Here is a 19,093-nt window from a genome sequence, read left to right on the forward strand (position 1 = left end):
TGAACTGGAGACGCTACAGTGAAGCTGTAAACAAGAATGGAAAGAGCAGACTGTACTTCTTGAGGAAGCTTAGGTCCTTCAATGTTTGCAACAAGATTCTTCATATCTTTTACAGGTCTGTTGTGGATTGTTGAATATCTTCTGCCGTCATCTGCTGGGGTAGCAGCATTAGGGCCAGGGACTTAAAAAAGCTCAACAAGCCAATAAAGAAGGCTTGCTCTGTTCTTGGGGCTCCTCTGGAACCTCTGGAGATTAATGTGCAAATAAGGATGCTTCATAAAATGAAGAACATTATGGAGAACCCTGAGCATCCTCTTCATGAGACTGTCCTACAACAACAGAGTGTCTTCAATCAGAGGCTTCTTCAGATTTGCTGTAAGACAGACGGCTACAGGAGATCCTTCCTGCCCACAGCCATCAGCATTTACAACGACCTTTTTTTTAAAAACCTGGATGAGATGAGTTACAAAAACATTTGATGGATATAAGCTTTCAATCTCTTAATTTTTAACCGTGGGCTTAAAACACTTTTGAAAATTTAGAAGAGTGTTGGATTTTGCAAAACAGAAGTATATGTGTATTTAAATGTATACATTTATAAACTTAACATTCAGGAAAAAATAAAATAAATTAAAATCAAAAATTCTGTTTTCAAAAATAAGAGTTTAAGGCCAGAAAATGTTACTCGAATTATTATATATATTCACAGATATATATGAATTTTTCTAAATTAAAAGAAACAACAATAAAAACATTTCAGCAACATTTTTCAAATGGTTTTATATAATAAATCTGGGTCCTCTCCCTCAGTGTGTTTTATCCTTAAAACCCTAACCAGAAGCAGCAGAGTTCAAGCTTGTCTTCAGAACAGTAGTTGAATCCAATTAGGCCTTCTCTCCTGTCTTCAGAGGGCTGCCTAGTCGGTAGGAGAGTGAGAAAGAGGGGAAAATAGTTTTACTGCATGAGTTTATGTAGGGCAACAGGTTTAAAAGCTCACATCAACACAGGAGTGAATACGGAAAGACTAATCTAATCTGGATTAAGCCTGGTGTTGCACAGGCAGGAGGTGATTTAGTAGTATTATCACCAGACAGTATGGTTCTTGTTCTAAATTTAAATACTATGTCTGAATTTAATATTTTTTAAGATTCAAATCCCCCAAAAGGTCTACAAGCTCCACAAGGACATACAATATATTACACATTTCAAAATGGTTTTAAATAATAAGATGATCACAGAAAAAGGAAGGACACATACTACCACTGCACCTCAAATGTAAAATATGCTCTTGGGTCTTTGTCAGTCATATTTCTTTATCATTAGAATTTCTGAATCGTTTAAATAAAGGCCACCAGCACCAAATATCTTCGAAAAGTGAATCAATTTGTTCACTTAGATTTTAGTAAACGAGAACATGTCTTCACCTAGTTGGAAATAATGAAGTATGACACTTTCAAGGATTTTTAACCTCAAAGGAATGAACAAAAATAATAAAAGCAGTCATAAAATTGCAATGGTAGTGTTCAAAAAATAGTATTTTGAATGGGAGTCAATAGCACAAAAAAGGTACACAGCCAGGGCAGGAATAGGGCGAAAATTTGGCCAATGCATTTTTGGCCCAAGTGGCCCATCATGATTGTGTAAATACATTTGTAAACAAAAAATGGTAAACAAAAACATGTATAAAGAGTTGTATAAGTCTTTATGCACCTTATGCACCCTCTCTATATATTAAAAATAATGCCATTTGTCTGAGAGGCAAGAAAAAACCCAAAAGATTTACTTTCACAAGTGTAGCATTATGGCTAACGCTTCAATGCTCTGCTTGATATTTGTAAAAGAAAGTTTCCTAGAAACTGCTTTGTGGTTATTTCAATTGTTATGGACCCAGAAGCAGAAACGAAAAGGAAAAGAAGAAAGAAAGAGGGAGAGGTGGGGGAAAAAGGAAAAATGGAGAGAAAGAGAAAAGAATGAAGAGATTACAAGATAACACCCTACAAGATTGCTTCTACACCTGCAGAAACAAATATTATAACAGCGTTGTTACCAAAAAATGCACGGTACTAATGAATGCAAGATGTATTTAGTGGTAATTGTGACTGAATATAGAACATCTGTGTATCTTTTAACACCTGAATCTAAACACCTGTGGGTTTAAGTGTGAGGGCGCTTGTGTATACAAGGTTTCTCCATAAAAATATGCAGTAGCGAGTGTGAGGAGCCACAGGCCTGTCCCCCTGGACCCAAGACAGACATGGAGGAGATCTGAGCCACAGACATCCAAAGGCCCCCCAGAGCACAGGAACCCCGGAGAACCACTGCTGTAACCCCCCAGAGAAGAGCACAGGAGAATCCTGATTACACAAAAGGCCATAGTTTGGAAGATTGGCTGGACAGGGGTGGTAAGGAGTATTCATCACTTCCTGTTTTCGCTGCTGCACTCGGTGGATTGTTTGGTGTGTGAAGGCTCTCTCATTTGATCTGAATTCTCTCTACTGTGATACCTCTTACTTGTTCTAATACATAAGCACGTTAAAACACATACTTTCTGTTGCTGCTTTTAACGTTTGGGGACTCTCCGTGTTTTACACGGCTTCTCTAGTAGTGGTAAGGGGTCGCTAGCTTAGCGTTAGCTTTAATTCCACCATGTCTACCCGTTCTACTGTTTCTCTCTCTGAGTCTCCTCCTCTCTCCTGCTCTCTGTGTCAGATGTTCAGTTACTCTTCTGCCTCCTTTAGTGATAATGGGACGTGTAATAAATGTAGCATTTTTGTAGTGTTGGAGGTGAGGGTGTCGGAATTGGAGGCCCGGCTCCGCGCTGTTGAAAAACCAGCAGATAGCCGAGGCCCCTTAGCCAGCGTGGAGCCACCGAGGGTAGCTCCCCGTAGCAGTCCTGCAGCAGAGCCCGCGCAGCCGGGGCCTCAGGCCGGCTGGGTGACGGTACGTAGAAAGCATAGTCCTAGATCCCAGCCCACAGGTCACCACAAACCCTGCGTTTCTAACAGATTTTCCCCACTCAGCGACACGCCCGCTGAGAAGCCAACTCTGGTAATTGGCAGCTCCATAGTCAGAAACGTGGCACCAGAGACACCAGCGACCATAGTCAAATGTCTGCCAGGGGCCAGAACGGGCGACATCAAATCCTACCTGAAACTGCTTGCTAAGGATAAGCATAAATACAGTAAAATTGTTATTCATGCTGGCGGTAATGACACCCAGTCACCAAAGTTAGTGTTGCTTCGGTGTGTAAGTTTGCCAAGACAATGTCGGACTCCGTAATTTTCTCTGGTCCCCTCCCTGATCTGAGCAGTGATGACATGTTTAGCCACATGCTGTCATTCAACCGCTGGCTATCTAGGTGGTGTCCAGAAAACGATGTGGGCTACATGGATAATTGGCGAACATTTTGGGGAAAACCTGGTCTGATCCCGAGAGACGGCATCCATCCCACTGTGGATGGAGCAGCTCTTCTTTCTAGGAATCTGGCCGAATTTATTTGTTCTCCAAAACTCTGACAACCCAGGGTTCAGACCAGGAAGCAGAGTCATAGTTTAACACTCCTCTCTGCAGCTTCTGTACTGCTACCCACCCATTACCCTATTAAGATTAGGGTTAGGGTCCCAGACCAATCAATAGCTACAACTCTTTTGAATATTTAATCCTTAGTTTTCCTCATCCAAATTGCAAAGCACTAAAACCTCTTCTGTTTGTTGTTTTGTACCGTCCACCAGGCCCTTACTCTCAATTTTTAGATCAGTTTTCAGACCTTTTATCTGATTTAGTGTTAAATACAGATAAGGTTGTTATAGTGGCAGATTTAAACATTCATGCTGACACTGAAAGTGATATCCTAAATATAGTATTTGATGCTATCTTAGACTCAGTTGGCTTTGCTCAAAATATTCGTAAACCTACCCACATTTGTCTTCATTCTCTGGACCTTGTGCTGACATATGGCATTGAGTGTAAAGACATAACAATATTTTCTTATAACCCTGTCCTGTCTGACAATAATAACCTTTGAGTTTGATTTAACCAAGTACTCCACACCTGAAAGAAAATTTCATTATAGTAGATCATTATCAGACGATGCTGTAACAACCTTTTAAAGAATCTGTTGCACTTTTGATTTCTTCATTATCACAAAAAACAGTGGAGGGCAATAATTCTGTTTCTGCCCCTTCACAAATTGATTCTCTTGTTCATAGTGTCACTTCATCATTGCGTGGTGCATTAGACAATTCAGCCCCCTTGAAAAAGAAGGTAATTATTCATAGGAGGCTAGCTCCCTGGTTTAATTCAAAGCTGCGTACTTTAAAGCACAATGTTAGAAAATTGGACAGAAAATGGCGCTCTACACACCTAGAGGATTCCTACTTAATCTGGAAAAATAGCCTACTCTTGTATATAAAGACACTTCACCAAGCTGGAACAGCTTATTTCTCATCATTAATAGAAGATAACAAGAATAATCCTAGGTTTCTCTTTAGTACAGTTGCTAAACGTACACAGAGTCATAGCTCTGTTGAGTCATCCATTCCCTTAGCTCTCAGCAGTCATGACTTTATGGGATTCTTCCAAAAATAAAATTGATTCTATTAAAAAGAAAATCTTTGACATACTCCCGAAGATGATTACTTCATCCTCAGCAAGTGAGACAACATTGTAAGTAACTGTAGAACTTGATCTGTGTTTGGACTGTTTTGATCCTGTGGAACTTCTTGAGTTATCAAAAATATTAGCTTCATCTAAACCTTCAACTTGTATGTTAGACCCAATCCCAACCAAATTATTTAAGGAAGTGTTCCCTCTGATTACCAGCCCCATTTTAGATATGATTAATTTATCCTTAGTAAATGGATATGTACCACAAGCTTTTAAGGTAGCTGTAATTAAACCTTTGCTAAAGAAACCTTTGCTTTATCGAGATGACTTAATAAATTATAGATCAGAGAAAATAGTTGCTAATCAAATGTGTGAGCATTTATACAGCAATGACCTGTTTGAAGAGTTTCAGTCAGGCTTCAGAGCTCATCATGGCACTGAAACAGCTCTGCTGAAAGTCACTAATGATATTCTTATGGCCTCAGATAATGGACTTGTGTCTGTACTTGTCTTGTTAGATCTCAGTGCTGCATTTGATACAGTCGATCGCAATATTCTCTTAGAAAGGCTGGAATATGCTGTAGGGATCAGGGGAACAGCGCTAGGCTGGTTTAAATCTTAGCCGTCTGACAGATTCCAGTTTGTTTATGTAAATAATAAATCATCTTTAAACTCCAGGGTTAATTGTGGAGTACCACAGGGTTCAGTACTTGGGCCAATTCTCTTTACTATATATATGCTTCCAATAGGTAAAATTATCAGACAGCATGGGATACATTTTCACTGTTACGCTGATGATACTCAGCTTTACTTATCCATGAATCCTGATGAGCCCAACCAGTTAGATAGACTACAAGCATGTCTTGAAGACATAAAAACTTGGATGACTTTAAATTTTCTGCTTCTAAATTCAGACATGACAGGAGTTGTCGTCTTTGGACCGGAATCTTTCAAAAAAAAAAAAAACTGCTTAGTCAATCACTTAATCTGGATGGCAATAAATTGACCTCCGATAATAAAGTAAAAAACCTTGGTGTTATTTTTGACCAGGACATATCATTTAAATCCCATATTAAACAAGTTTCTAGGATTTCCTTCATCTCCATATTTTTCAAATAAAAAAGCATTTCTGGAAATGCTTTTTTATTTGAAATATGGTAACTATTTGCTTCCATACCATTTCTGCTACCTGTATGACCCCCTCTCATTTCCAGTGGTTATGGTCAATCTGACAGAGAGAGCTATCCCAATCCTTGTGGTTTTTAGTATAACAATGGCCATCAGTGGGCTCTACATGGACAAACTGTCTACTGTTAAGGCTAGGCTTAAAACTTTCCTTTTTGATAAAGCTTATAGTTAGAGTGTCTTAGGTTATCCTGAGCTATCTCTGTAGTTATGTTGCTTAGGCTGCTGGAGGACATAATGACCACTTTCACTCTCTTAGCTACATTCTCACACTACTCTCCAATTTTACATTATTTGCTGTTATTTCAGCTTTTAACTTTGTTCTCTCTTTTTACTCTTCCTAGAAGCTACACCTGGCCTGACTCTGTGTCTACCTGTGACACCTTTCTGGAGAGGGGCATCGTCCAAGCTTTTGCTGGCAACAACTTAATGCTCACCCTCTACCGATGATCCACATAGCCCTGTCTTTCAGTGTTTAACCCTTTCTCTCTCCTAGACATGGCTACTGACTGAGCTTTTACTGTAACTAACTATGTGCTCTCTTTCAGACTCTAACCTTGAAAACTGGCTCAGAGTTTATCTGTTCTTTCTTTCTAGGTGAAACGACTAAAGGAGCTACATTCATTAACATTTACTTTTCCTTCCCATAGAAAGTACTCCTGGATCAGTGCGTCTTTATTCTCTTTGTGTCTCTGCTTTGTTCTTTCAAACCCCCAGTCGGTCGTAGGAGATGGCCGCTCACACTGAGCCTGGTTCTGCTGGAGGTTTCTTCCTGTTAAAAAGGAGTTTTTACTCTCCACTGTCGCTACATGCATGCTCAGTATAAGGGATTGCTGCAAAGTCAACGTCAGTGACTGTCCACTGTCTCTATATGCTCATCTGGGAGGAAGGAATGCTGCAAGTCACTGACTGGATGCAATCTGCTGGGTTTCCTTAGATAGAAAAACCTTTTATCTAATTTGAATAAATAAGTGAATCTGATTGCACTGTTCAATGATTAGGATTAATTGGAATGTACAGGGGTTGGACAATGAAACTGAAACACTTGGTTTTAGACCACAATAATTTATTAGTATGGTGTAGGGCCTCCTTTTGCGGTCAATACAGCGTCAATTCGTCTTGGGAAGGACATATACAAGTCCTGCACAGTGGTCAGAGGGATTTTAAGCCATTCTTCTTGCATGATAGTGGCCAGGTCACTACGTGATACTGGTGGAGGAAAACGTTTCCTGACTTGCTCCTCCAAAACACCCCAAAGTGGCTCATTAATATTTAGATCTGGTGACTGTGCAGGCCGTGGGAGATGTTCATCTTCACTTTCATGTTCATCAAACCAATCTTTCACCAGTCTTGCTGTGTGTATTGGTGCATTGTCATCCTGATACAGGCACCGCCTTCAGGATACAATGTTTGAACCATTAGATGCACATGGTCCTCAAGAATGGTTCGGTAGTCCTTGGCAGTGACGTGCCCATCTAGCACAAGTATTGGGCCAAGGGAATGCCATGATATGGCAGCCCAAACCATCACTGATCCACCCCCATGCTTCACTCTGGGCATGCAACAGTCTGGGTGGTACGCTTCTTTGGGGCTTCTCCACACCGTAACTCTCTCGGATGTGGGGAAAACAGTAAAGGTGGACTCATCAGAGAACAATACATGTTTCACATTGTTCACATTGCGCTCCTTGCACCACTGAAACCGACGTTTGGCATTAGCATGAGTGACCAAAGGTTTGGCTATAGCAGCCCGGCCGTGTATATTGACCCTGTGGAGCTCCCGACGGACAGTTCTGGTGGAAACAGGAGAGTTGAGGTGCACATTTAATTCTGCCGTGATTTGGGCAGCCATGGTTTTATGTTTTTTGGATACACTCCGGGTTAGCACCCGAACATCCCTTTCAGACAGCTTCCTCTTGCGTCCACAGTTAATCCTGTTGGATGTGGTTCGTCCTTCTTGGTGGTATGCTGACATTACCCTGGATACCGTTGCTTTTGATACATCACAAAGACGTGCTGTCTTGGTCATAGATGTGCCAGCAAGACGTGCACCAACAATTTGTCCTCTTTTGAACTCTGGTATGTCACCCATAATGTTGTGTGCATTTTTAATATTTTGAGCAAAACTGTGCTCTTACCCTGCTAATTGAACCTTCACACTCTGCTCTTACTGGTGCAATGTGCAATCAATGAAGACTGGCTACCAGGCTGGTCCAATTTAGCCATGAAACCTCCCACAGTAAAATGACAGGTGTTTCAGTTTCATTGTCCAACCCCTGTATGTACCTGACTTTTGTGAAGTGCCTTGAGATGACATTTGTTGTGAAATGGCACTATATAAATAAACTAAACTGAACTGAATCCCAGGGGAACCACCCAGCAGCCACAGTGCAGAAGTCCCAGGGAGCAGCAGCAACAAGCCCACAGGCCCCGTCTGCAGCCGTCTATGCCGAAGTAGATCTAGCCATGGACCCAGAGACCCGATACCCTAGGATACATCACTCCCCAAGCAGAGGCCCGACAGAGCCCCGAAAAGCCGATGAAGACACACCCAGACAGCGCAAGCTCCACATAGAGCCCCGCTCCAAGCACCCCCGCCACATCCTGTCCCCCACCACACAGCGTGCAGCGATGGCAAGGCAAGAGCCCTGCGCAACGCCACCCCAGCCTCTGCCCAAAGGCGCAACAGAGCAGACACCACCAAGTTCACAAAGGAACCACCGACCTCACACCAAGACAAACCTACCCAGCAAGAGGTCCCTGGCCAGCGGCATGCACTTCGGCCCCCCACCACGCCCCCCGCAACCACAAAAACACACCACATCCCTACCACTGCAACGACAGCCCAGGGAGAAACATTAATCAGCTCAGCTCCACCATCACCGCTCAGCCGATTCAAATGCCGGTGACCCTATATCCCTGGATCAAATCTCTAGACAGTTTCTTTATTCCAGACTTCTTCCTCCACAAACTAATCCCACTCAGTCTGTTTTTCTCAACTCAAGCCAATTCAGCTGCTACGAGACAAGGCACTCAGGTGGGCTGAGGCTTAATATAAAAACATTTCTCACTAACAGCAAGAAATTATGACACCTGAGATCAGGAGCTCCTTGCCATAAAGCTGGCACTAGAAAAATGGTAACACTGGCTGGAAGGCATAGAGCAACCAACCATCATTTGGACAGAGTGCAAGAACCTCTGCTACCTCCAGTCAGCTAGGCGATTAAATTCTCATCAGTCTCAGTAATTGTTCTTCTCCCATTTCAATTTTGCTATCACTTATCATCCAGGAGCCAGAAATATCAAACCCAATACCCTATCCTGACAGTTCAACTCAAGAAACGTCTGATAAGCCAGAATCTACCCTTCCTCAGTGCTGCACTATTGGGGCCCTTTTCTGTGGTCTAGACAGTCTCGTCCAACATGCTCCATCCTCCATGGCATCCCCACCAAGATCATTTTAGACAGAGGGCCTCAGTTCATAGCCCAAGTTTGTTCAGCAGTTGGGGCCAAATCACTCCTTTATTTAGGTTTTCATTACCAGACTAATGGACAATGTGAATGACTCAAGCCAGAACTGGAAAACATACTTTGCTGCTTACGTGTCAACAACCCCACTTCCTAAAGCCAACATCTTACCTGCATTGAATATGCACACCATTCCCACATCTCTGCACCCCCAGGTTAGTCTCTCTTCGGATCATCTATTGGTTACCAGTCATCCTTTTGTCCTTCTTCTTTTCCAGGTTCAGTCATACCTTCTGTCAGAACCCACCTTCCCTGCTACCATAGAATCTGGGCTCAAACCCAAGTCCCACTCCAACATACATCTACTCAAAATAAAAGGATAGCTGACAAGAAGCACATCAAAGCACCACCTACTTTCCTCGACAAGAGATTTTGCTTTCATTCAGAGACTTTACTTTAAAATCATATTCTAAGAAACTAGGACCTTACAAGATCAACTTTCAAATCAAACCAGCTCTTTCTAGCTCTTGTGTCCTCCAGCTGAACTCCCTCCACCAGGCCATCGTATTGATGGGCCTCCTGCCTTTACGGTCCAGCGCATTGTGGACTCCAGCTGCAGCTCATTAGGATCCAATTAGAAGGAGCATTAGGATGAATAGAATCCATGAGGCAAATGGAAGTTTGTTTGCTCACCCACCACGTTAATCAAAAGTCTTTTTTTCGTTTCTACTCCAATCAGAGTTGTACGTTAAGATCTCCGTGGTCCTTCTATTCATCACATTTCATCTTTCTTAAAGCCCAGAAAATAATTACTTACCTCTCCTTTTCCGTGTTCCTTCCAAACCTTGTCGGAAACCCAAAAGAACAATTTTTATTCTTAATAAATCTATCAAACAATCTCATTGTTTCCATAATTGTTGCCTGCGCTAGAGTCAAACCTTTTAACATTATGACAGTTTTAATGTCTAAGGGGCATGCTGGAGTATAAAATTGAAAGGAACTAAGAGGGTTCAACTTACCTTTATTTTTCTGCAACAGGTTCATCCTCCTTGGTTTGTAGGGACACCAAATGGCCATCTATTTCAAACTCTGAATGGGAGATCATCTGAGGCCTTTGTTCTGATTGAGTACGGCGAGTTAGGTTGTCTCTTCCCCTTATTAACAATCTGCCTCGAGTGACCTCTCCCCATTTTTTGGGCAGCGCAGAACTTCCAAAGGACAGGCAGGCTTGAGAACTTTGCAACTCATTTTGACAGAAGACAGAGCGGGCAACATGAAAGGACACAGATGGAATGATCTGTTCTGTGATGTTATCATCTGCACGTGTAACTGTTCTTGGAGAATTAGAGTGAGAGGAGGATCGAGAGTTGGAATGAGGTCTGAACATTGGGGGACTTGGAAAGCTGTGACGCACAGAAGGACATGACGGTGGCAAGCGAACTCTTGAAACTGGTGGTGCTATGATAGGCAGATTGCAAGGGGGCATCTCAGATCCCAACATTTCATTGCTCTCAAATCTCTGGTTATTTGTAGCTTGAAATGTTGTTAAATCCCCTGAGATTTGAACTAGAATATTTTTCTTGTCAAAGGATTCTCCTGCATTGCACAGATGAATAATCTTTGTTCCTTGCTGGTGGAGTCTATTTGTTTTCTCAGTTTTTTCAAGTGCCTCTGTTTCCAGTCGCAGCTGTTTATGTTGCACCTCAGTAACCCCCTCTTGCCTAACAGGAGGGGCAGGTGACACAGCCATTGATCTTGGTTTAACATTTGCTTTGTTTGGCAGAATTTCCACATTCTGCAAGGCTATCTTCTTTCGCTGGGAAATCCCAGTGTTCTGTTGTATTAATGGTAGACTTAGAACTGGATCTTCATGTATCTTCTCATTTTGTTGTTGGCTTTCATTGTGTTGAAAGGAATTGTCCATTAAAACCTCCAAGGGTGGAGGTGGTAGATTATCCATATCTAAGTCATCCCTGCTATCTGGGTAGCTCCTACTGTTGTTGCCATTGACCAAGTACTCTCCATTACTGTTTACTATGTTAGACACTGGAAGAAGAATACAACTTTTATCGGGCCTCATGATTTGAGGTGAAATATGAGAAACACCTGGTCCTGGTCTCTCATCAACCCCATGGCTAAAAGTATTTATGAGCCTTCTGACTGAGTGCCGCTTTAGTGGTTGATTTGGTGGCAACGGTAGTGAAGATAATATACATGGTGGCTGATTTGTTCTTGCTTGGCTTTTTTGTACACCAGCTGATCCATCTAAAGAATGTCGTCTAACTCCAGCTTGATACAAATTATAATGAGGCCTTTCAAAGTCATTTAGTCCTCGCGTTTCAGAAATTTTTTTCATTTTTTGATCAAAGTCTTTCTGGCTCGTTTGTAGCTCTGTCAATAAGTTTATATAGCTGCTGGATGAAAAGTGTTCCGCTTTGGTTGCAGTAAAAAGCTGTTTAAAGATAGGCTTCTGATCTTTCTTAGAGTTCACATGCATGTAACGGAGAGCAGGACTGGGATCTGGTAGAGAAGAGCTTGACTTTTTCCTCTCACCTTGATAACTTTCATCATCTTCATATTTTTCCTCTTCCTCCTTGTCTCCCTGTTTATCATCTTTATTATAACTAACAAACTCAGCTAAGTTATTTGGATAATTACGAAACATACCCTGAATGTTGACTTCGGACCCACAACTTCCAGATCCAGCACTCCCACGGTGGCATTGGTGCCTTTCAGATCCTGTCAAACTCTCATTCTCTCCCCCAATACCACTGTCCTCACTGTGCAGGGCAGAATCCTCTAGGTTACACATTTTAATAGTTGCTGCCTCTACCCTTGCAAGTACTTGAGACAACCTTTGCTCTGCAGCCTGCTTAGCCTGCAGCTTCTCAGCAAACAGTTTAGAGAGGGAACAGAAATACTCTATGGCCTCCTCAAGTGTAGTATCACCCAAAGTCTTTACTGAGCTTCCAACTTGCCTCATTTTTTCTGATGATTGCTGAAGCATTTGTTGTAAAAGATCTGGTGGTGGATCACAATTATCCACTGTGGTAGTGCTAGATGTAGCTGACCTTACAGCTTGACTCAACATCCCAGATGGTAAGGTTATGCTGTCCCCGTGCTCCTTAACCATCAGCTCCCCCTCTTCAGCCATCTCCTCCAGTGCCTGGTTGATTTCCTCAAAGTACAACCCCAAAACAGAAATGATAGGCTGGAGGGACAGTTGTGTCTGGGTAGCCTGATCTAGCAGCCCCAGAAGAGTTTCATATTTGGAGATATTTGGATTCAGGAAACTGTAGGCTGCCTGGTGAGCCCTCACCATAAGAGGTGGGAAGTTCACTTTTGTTTGGACAGCAAAAGTCTTTCTCTGCCTTTCGGTAGATCTCTTCTTGACATTCTTCTTTTGGGTCTCCGTCTTTTGAATTGTATTTTTTTGCATGACATGACTAATTATTTCCTGGGGCAATTCATTAACTTCTGCTTCCTTAATATCCAGTGCATTTTCAGGCAACGTCAGGTCAGAGTCCAGCTGAATCAATGAAGTTTTTTTTGTACAAAGCTCATGAGTGAGTAGTGGTGGATCCTCCTTCTTGTCTTGAGGTTTTAGACAGGAATCCTCCATCAGGGCATGTCCACAATCCACACCCTCCTGTGATACTTCAGTGACCAGAGCCTTCTGAATTCCAAATTGTTCTGGTTTTAAAAGTAACTTTCCTTTTGATGGAGAACAGCCCATTTTTAAAATACAAAATACTTATATAAAAGAGAAAATATCTGTTTTTATCCAATATTGCCTTTTTTATTCCAGTCTTGCAGAACCTTTGTGTCAGTTTAATGGTTTCCTCTCAAAATCCAGTTGCAAACTGTGCTGTAAAGATGCATCGAGCATAGTGAAGCAAATGACTAGCAGTGTCTACAAAGGAGTGCAGAAGATAAGGCGGATTGTGTAGGCGGGTGCTGGTTGCACAGATGGTCACAGTAATTGCATTTACGTAAAATTACACACACACACATACACACACACACGCACAAACTTGGCCATTTATATCTAAGACTTTAAGCTCATCAGGGTAATCAGCCAGGTTTGTCAGAGTATGTTTATAGCTTAATCTACTGGGCTGCTGGTAAAGTTTACTGAACTTATATCAGAAATGTGCTGTTTAAGATGTGAAAAATCTTTTTGTCTGTTGTCACAACTTGAAATGTATTTTTCTTTAACCGATTACCACATAATTCTCTACAGATTTACCCAAGTATTTAACATGTTTTACAAATAGATATGTATGTTTTAAATAGAGCTATATTCTTAATATTTCCCACAAAAAATGTTATGGATGTATGATTCTCTTTGCTGCCTTAATTAAATATATCTGCCCTTGTTGCTTATCTGCCGCACCGCTCACTGCTACAGCTTACCCAACATAACTGTTGATATCACATAAGATACAACACATAGTCAAAGATAAAATGATGCAAGAGGATGACACCCTTTAGGAGGGTTAAGAACAGGCATAGATAAAAGCAGGACTCACACTCCATTCTTTGCTCCTCTCAGTTCATCCCTAAGATGGGCTGAGGGGGGCCCGGTACCGAAGGTGAATGTCACTCTGTATCTGTTCAATAGTATACTCTGTACACTGATCATTTTGGCATTAAATCTTGATTTTATACTTAACCATTTCTCATTATTTCACAAGGTAAATACTTTGCTGGTTTTACTGGTTGGGTCTCGGAACTGGAGTGAAACGGACCCGGTGGTGTACAGGGAGGAAAGGGCCAAAAAACTCCCATTTTACAACAAAAGGCAAGATCTAATTATTACAAATTACTCTGTAGTGCTGGATGAGTATGTAAAGAAACAATGACCTGAATGAAAATGCCCAGAGAACCCCAGCTAAACACAGCATTTTAAAAAGGAGAACTTTACAGATATAAAAAAGATGTCTTTTTGCCAAGTGCAAACACTGTTAATTTAAACACTTCACTGTGGAATTTACCACAGTGAAAGTAAAAGTTCCAATGTCAAATTTAGGATCTTAGGCAGCTCATTTTGTCAGAGGTAGAGCCAAATATTAAAAGATAATTGAGAAAAAATGTTTGAATTTCATTACATACATGGTTTTTGGAATCTTTCAATGGGCAAATGGATATTTTTCTTAAAAGTAAACCACTGACACATAATGTGCAAAAACACAGTACTGTGCGAAAGGTTTAGGCAAGTGTAAAAAAAAGGCTGTGAAAAAAGAATGATTTCAGGCATATAAATGATGATTGTTTATTTTTATCAATTTACAAAATGGTAAGTGAGTGAACCCAAACATACAGCCAAAGTCATTAAGAACTATCTTCAGCGTTAAAATGAACAAGACTTACTGGAAGTGATGGTGTGGTCCCCACAGAGGCCTGAACTCAACATCATGGAGTGTGTGTGGGATTACATGAAGAGACAGAAGGATGTGAGGAAGCCTCCATCCACAGAAGATCTGTGGTTAGTTCTCCAAGATGTTTGGAACAACCTACCAGCCGAGCTACTTCAAAAACTGTGTGCAAGTGTACCTAGAAGAATTAATGCTGTTTTGAAGGCAAACGGTGGTCACACCAAATATTGATTTAATTTAGATTTCTCTTTTGTTCATTCACTGCATTCTGTTGATTGATGAAAATAAATGATTAACACTTCCAGTTTTGAAAGCATTCTTTGTTTACACAATTTTCTTCACACCTGCCTAAAACTTTTGCACGGTATTGTATATGCTGCAGGACCTTTGTCTACATGCCACTGATACACTGCATATGTCGCATTTCTAGACAAACAAATAATAACACATTTTACTTTTTACAAAGCTGGTACATTAGATCAGCATAATTATGTTCATATCTTTACAACACTTGAGTTTATAATTATTAATGATTGTCTATTTTTGCTCATGGTGATACATGCATTTTTTTTTTTTTTTTGGTCATTTATCCAACGTGGAAAGGAAGGATAGAGAATGGTTTGGATTGGTTCATTGGTCTGATTGGCTAATCAGGGGGAAATTGGGAGCAGCTAGCGAGAGAGGAGGAATGCAGGAGAATTGAAGGAGGGAGGCTGATTAACACCGATGAGCAGGGAATCCAGATGACTAACAAAACATCTAAGTGAACAGAAATACGTAAACAATGGAACTAACTAAAGAAAATAAACAGAGGGAGACCAGGACCAACAAGCTAAAACATCTAGCACAGGAATCCATGAAAGTAACCTAAATGCAAGAATGAACGCTGAATCTAATTAACATGAATGAACTGAAATAACAGCAACTAAAGAACATGGCGGTGCAGAAAAAGCAGATAGAAATTGAACTCTAAAATCCCTAACAGAGGGAGATTATGACAACTACATTAGTACTGTACCTCTGAGTTGGATCAGTAGTTACTATCTGCGTTTCCATTACAAATGTGCAAAAACCTTTGGCGATATTCTGTCAATGTCGAAAAAACACAATTTCGCAATTGCGGTGTTTCTATTAAATAAGAAATACACGTTAAGGTGGTGAACTGCCACCTTAACGTGGTGAGTTCTCAAATGATCCTAGAGGCTATGTTGTCTGGGGCTTAAATGCTCCTGATAGGGTCTCCCAGGGCAAACACGCTCTAGGTGACGAGTCAGACAAAGAGCGGTTCAAGACACCTTCATGAGGACCATGAAATCGTGGCACATGACGTCGCCCGGTACGACGGAGCCGGGATCCCACCCTGGAGCCAGGCCTCATTGGAGAGCAACTGGTGGCTGGGTTGCTCCTCACAGGACTCGGGTGGGCCAAGCCCAAATGAGAGACGCGAGGCCATCCCCCAGTGGGCCTACCACCTGCATGGGGAACCATGAGGGACCGGTGCAAAGAGGATTGGGCGGCAGACGAAGGTGGAGACCTTAGCGCCCCGATCTCCGGATGCTTAGGCTGGCTCTAGGGATGTGGAATGTCACCCCGCTGGGGGGGTAAGGAGCCTGAGCTTGTGCGGGAGGTCGAGAGATATCGACTAGAAATAGTCGGACTCGCCTCCACACGCAGCCCCTCTCCTCGAGAGGGGCTGGACTCTCTTCTACTCTGGAGTGGCCCACGGGGAGAGGCGGCGGGCTGGGGTGGGTGTGCTTGCTGCCCAGCTGATTCAAAATGCTGCAGCAAGAGTTCTGATGAAAATTAAAAGAGAGATCATATTTCTCCTATTTTAGCTTCCCTTCATTGGCTCCCTGTTAAATCCAGAATAGAATTTTAAATTCTCCTCCTCACATATAAAGCCCTTAATGATCTAGCTCCATCATACATCAGAGATCTGATTGTTCCATATATTCCTAACAGAGCACTTTGTTCTCAGACTGCAGGTTTACTGGTGGTTCCTAAAGTCTCTAGAAGTATAATGGGAGGCAGATCCTTTAGTTATCTGGCTCCTCTCCTGTGGAACCAGCTCCCAGCTTTACTCCGTGAGGCAGACACCCTGTCTACTTTTAAGGCTAGGCTTAAAACTTTCCTTTTTGATAAAGCTTATAGTTAGAGTGGCTTAGTTTATCCTGAGCTATCTTCCTTATTTTTTACCTCCGTCTTTTTTCCCTCCCTGTTGGTTGGAGTAAGGGGGAGTCAGGTTTAGCCTAAACCAGCTCAGTTATGGTTGAGGTGCAAACACACCCTCCATTTCTGCTACCTGTATGACCCCTTCTCTTTTATAATCAGTCTGACAGAGGGAGGTATCCCAATCATTGTGGTTTTTAGTATAACAATGACCATCAGTGGGACCCTTTGTGAGGTTCCTTGAGACGACATTGTTGTAAATAAGCGCCGTTTAACTAAATAATCTGAACTGAAACTATCTGTGTAGTTATGCTGCTATAGGCTTACGCTGCTGGAGGACATAATGACCACTTTCACCCTCTTCGCTACATTCTCACACTACTCTCCAATCTTGCATTATTTGCTGTTATTTCAGCTTTTAACCTTGTTCTCTCTTTTCTCTTCCTAGAAGCTACACCTGGCCTGGCTCTGTGTCTGCCTGTGACACCTTTCTGGAGAGGGAAATCGTCCAAGCTTCTGCTGGCAACAACTTAATGCTCACCCTCTACCGATGATCCACATAGCCCTGTCTTTTAGTGTTTAACCCTTTCTCTCTCCTAGACGTGGACATTGACTGAGCTTTTACTGTGACTAATTATATGTGCTCTCTTTCAGACTCTAACCTTGAAAACTGGCTCAGAGTTGATCTGTTCTTTCTTTCTAGGTGAAACAACTAAAGGAGCTACATCCATTAATATTGACTTTTCCTTCCCATAGAAAGTACTTCTGGATCAGTGCTTCTGCGTTCTTTTTGTGTCTCTGCTCTGTTCTCTCAAACCCCCAGTCAGTCGTGGCAGATGGCCGCTCACACTAGGCCTGGTTCTGCTGGAGGTTTCTTCCTGTTAAAAGGGAGTTTTCCTCTCCACTGTCGCTACATGCATGCTCAGTATGAGGGATTGCTGCAAAGTCAACACCAGTGACTGTCCACTGTCTCTACATGCTCATCCAGGAGGAGTGAATGCTGCAAGTCACTGACTGGATGCAATCTGCTGGGTTTCCTTAGATAGAAAAACGTTTTATCCAATTTGAATAAAAAGCTAACTCCGACTGCACTGTTCAATGGTTACGATTAATTGGAATGTATGTACCTGACTGTTGTGAAGAGCCTTGAGACAACATGTGTTGTGAATTGGCGCTATATAAATAAAACTGAATTGAATTGAAGTGTTTCAGAATCTGTACGGTGTTACCTCCTGTTACGGCTGGTGGCCGTATGTGTGTGTTTTGTTTTGTACCATCATCAACAGACTGGCCAGCCGATTTCGCTGCGGAGCGCAGTTTTCCTCCGTGCTGCTGGTGCCGCTGTTTCTGATGGGATCGGATTTCTTCTGCCCTCCTACTGGACCTTCGATGGTTGATCTCTTCTTTGCTGGTTACTCTCTTCTTCCCTGGATACTCTCTTCTTTGTTGTTCCTGACGGACTCGGATCTCCCTGGACGCTCTTCACTCCTCCTGCTGGACGTCTCCGGGAGCTCATGTGGACTACTTATTTCCTGGATCTTCCAAATTCGCCGCCAATCATTGAAGAGATCACTCTATTTAAACTCTCTGCATCTGCCACTAAGGGCAGCTGTGATTTAGAGTGAACAGCTCGCCACTTCTGACTTGGGTGTCTTGCTTGGACTGTGTGCTTACCTGATTGTTGATTAACTTGCTTGTTTTATTTTGTTTACTTACCTGTTTGCTAGACAGCTTGTTTGCTTTGTTGGGAATACTTTTCCCCCTTGACTCTAAGGAGTTTGTTTAAAGCTTGTTAAGCTTTATCTTGAATTGATTGTTTGTTTTGTTGTTAGCTGGGACTCTTTGCTTTAAGTAACGGTTGAGTTAGCTTATCCCTCCTTTTGAGAGATTATTTTGTGTTAAACTACTGGTTGTTGGATATTTTGTTTAAATTTATGGTTATTGTGTATTTTGGGGTTTACCCCTTTTTATTTTCAAACGGTTTGTACTTTGTTAAGTACCCTACTTTTGTTTGTATTTTGTTACAAATAACAGAAACTGAACTGAAGAGCAATAAATTACTCTTTCATTCACAAAACCAATAACACCTGGTTCAAATGTTTACTTCCCCCTACCCCTAGACTGAGTGGGGTCGTAACATTTAATGGGGGCTCGTCAGCCCGCAAATAGTAGGCAACGCTTTTGCACCTTTACTGAGGACCATCAAAGTACAAGGCAAATTCAATGATATGGTTACTCTGACGTTTAACCCCGCCCACTACCTTCCAGTTTCCAGAAGACATATTGAAA

The 19,093-nt window shown here is 42.0% G+C and overlaps 1 protein-coding gene across 4 annotated transcripts; it reads right to left on the minus strand.

The window, feature by feature from the left end:
* Positions 1–352: 352 nt before the first annotated feature.
* Positions 353–18,844, minus strand: LOC124881685 (photoreceptor cilium actin regulator-like). Of its 4 annotated transcripts, none has more exons than XR_007041716.1 (2): positions 18,079–18,844; positions 353–916 (listed from the first exon to the last, which is right to left on the minus strand). XR_007041716.1 is itself a non-coding variant. In XM_047387392.1 (2 exons), the coding sequence occupies exons 1-2, from the start codon at positions 12,991–12,993 to the stop codon at positions 885–887; spliced, it is 1,101 nt and encodes a 366-aa protein (XP_047243348.1). In that variant the 5' UTR covers positions 12,994–13,147; the 3' UTR covers positions 353–884. The 4 variants fall into 4 exon arrangements, 3 of the variants coding, with proteins under 3 accessions (XP_047243348.1, XP_047243347.1, XP_047243346.1); XM_047387392.1 differs by lacking the exon at positions 18,079–18,844 and adding an exon at positions 11,925–13,147; XM_047387391.1 differs by lacking the exon at positions 18,079–18,844 and adding an exon at positions 10,277–13,147 and having other exon boundaries at positions 353–912.
* Positions 18,845–19,093: the final 249 nt, after the last annotated feature.

The sequence above is a fragment of the Girardinichthys multiradiatus genome, chromosome 15 (genome assembly GCF_021462225.1).
Source record: "Girardinichthys multiradiatus isolate DD_20200921_A chromosome 15, DD_fGirMul_XY1, whole genome shotgun sequence".
Classification (NCBI taxonomy): Eukaryota; Metazoa; Chordata; class Actinopteri; order Cyprinodontiformes; family Goodeidae; genus Girardinichthys; species Girardinichthys multiradiatus.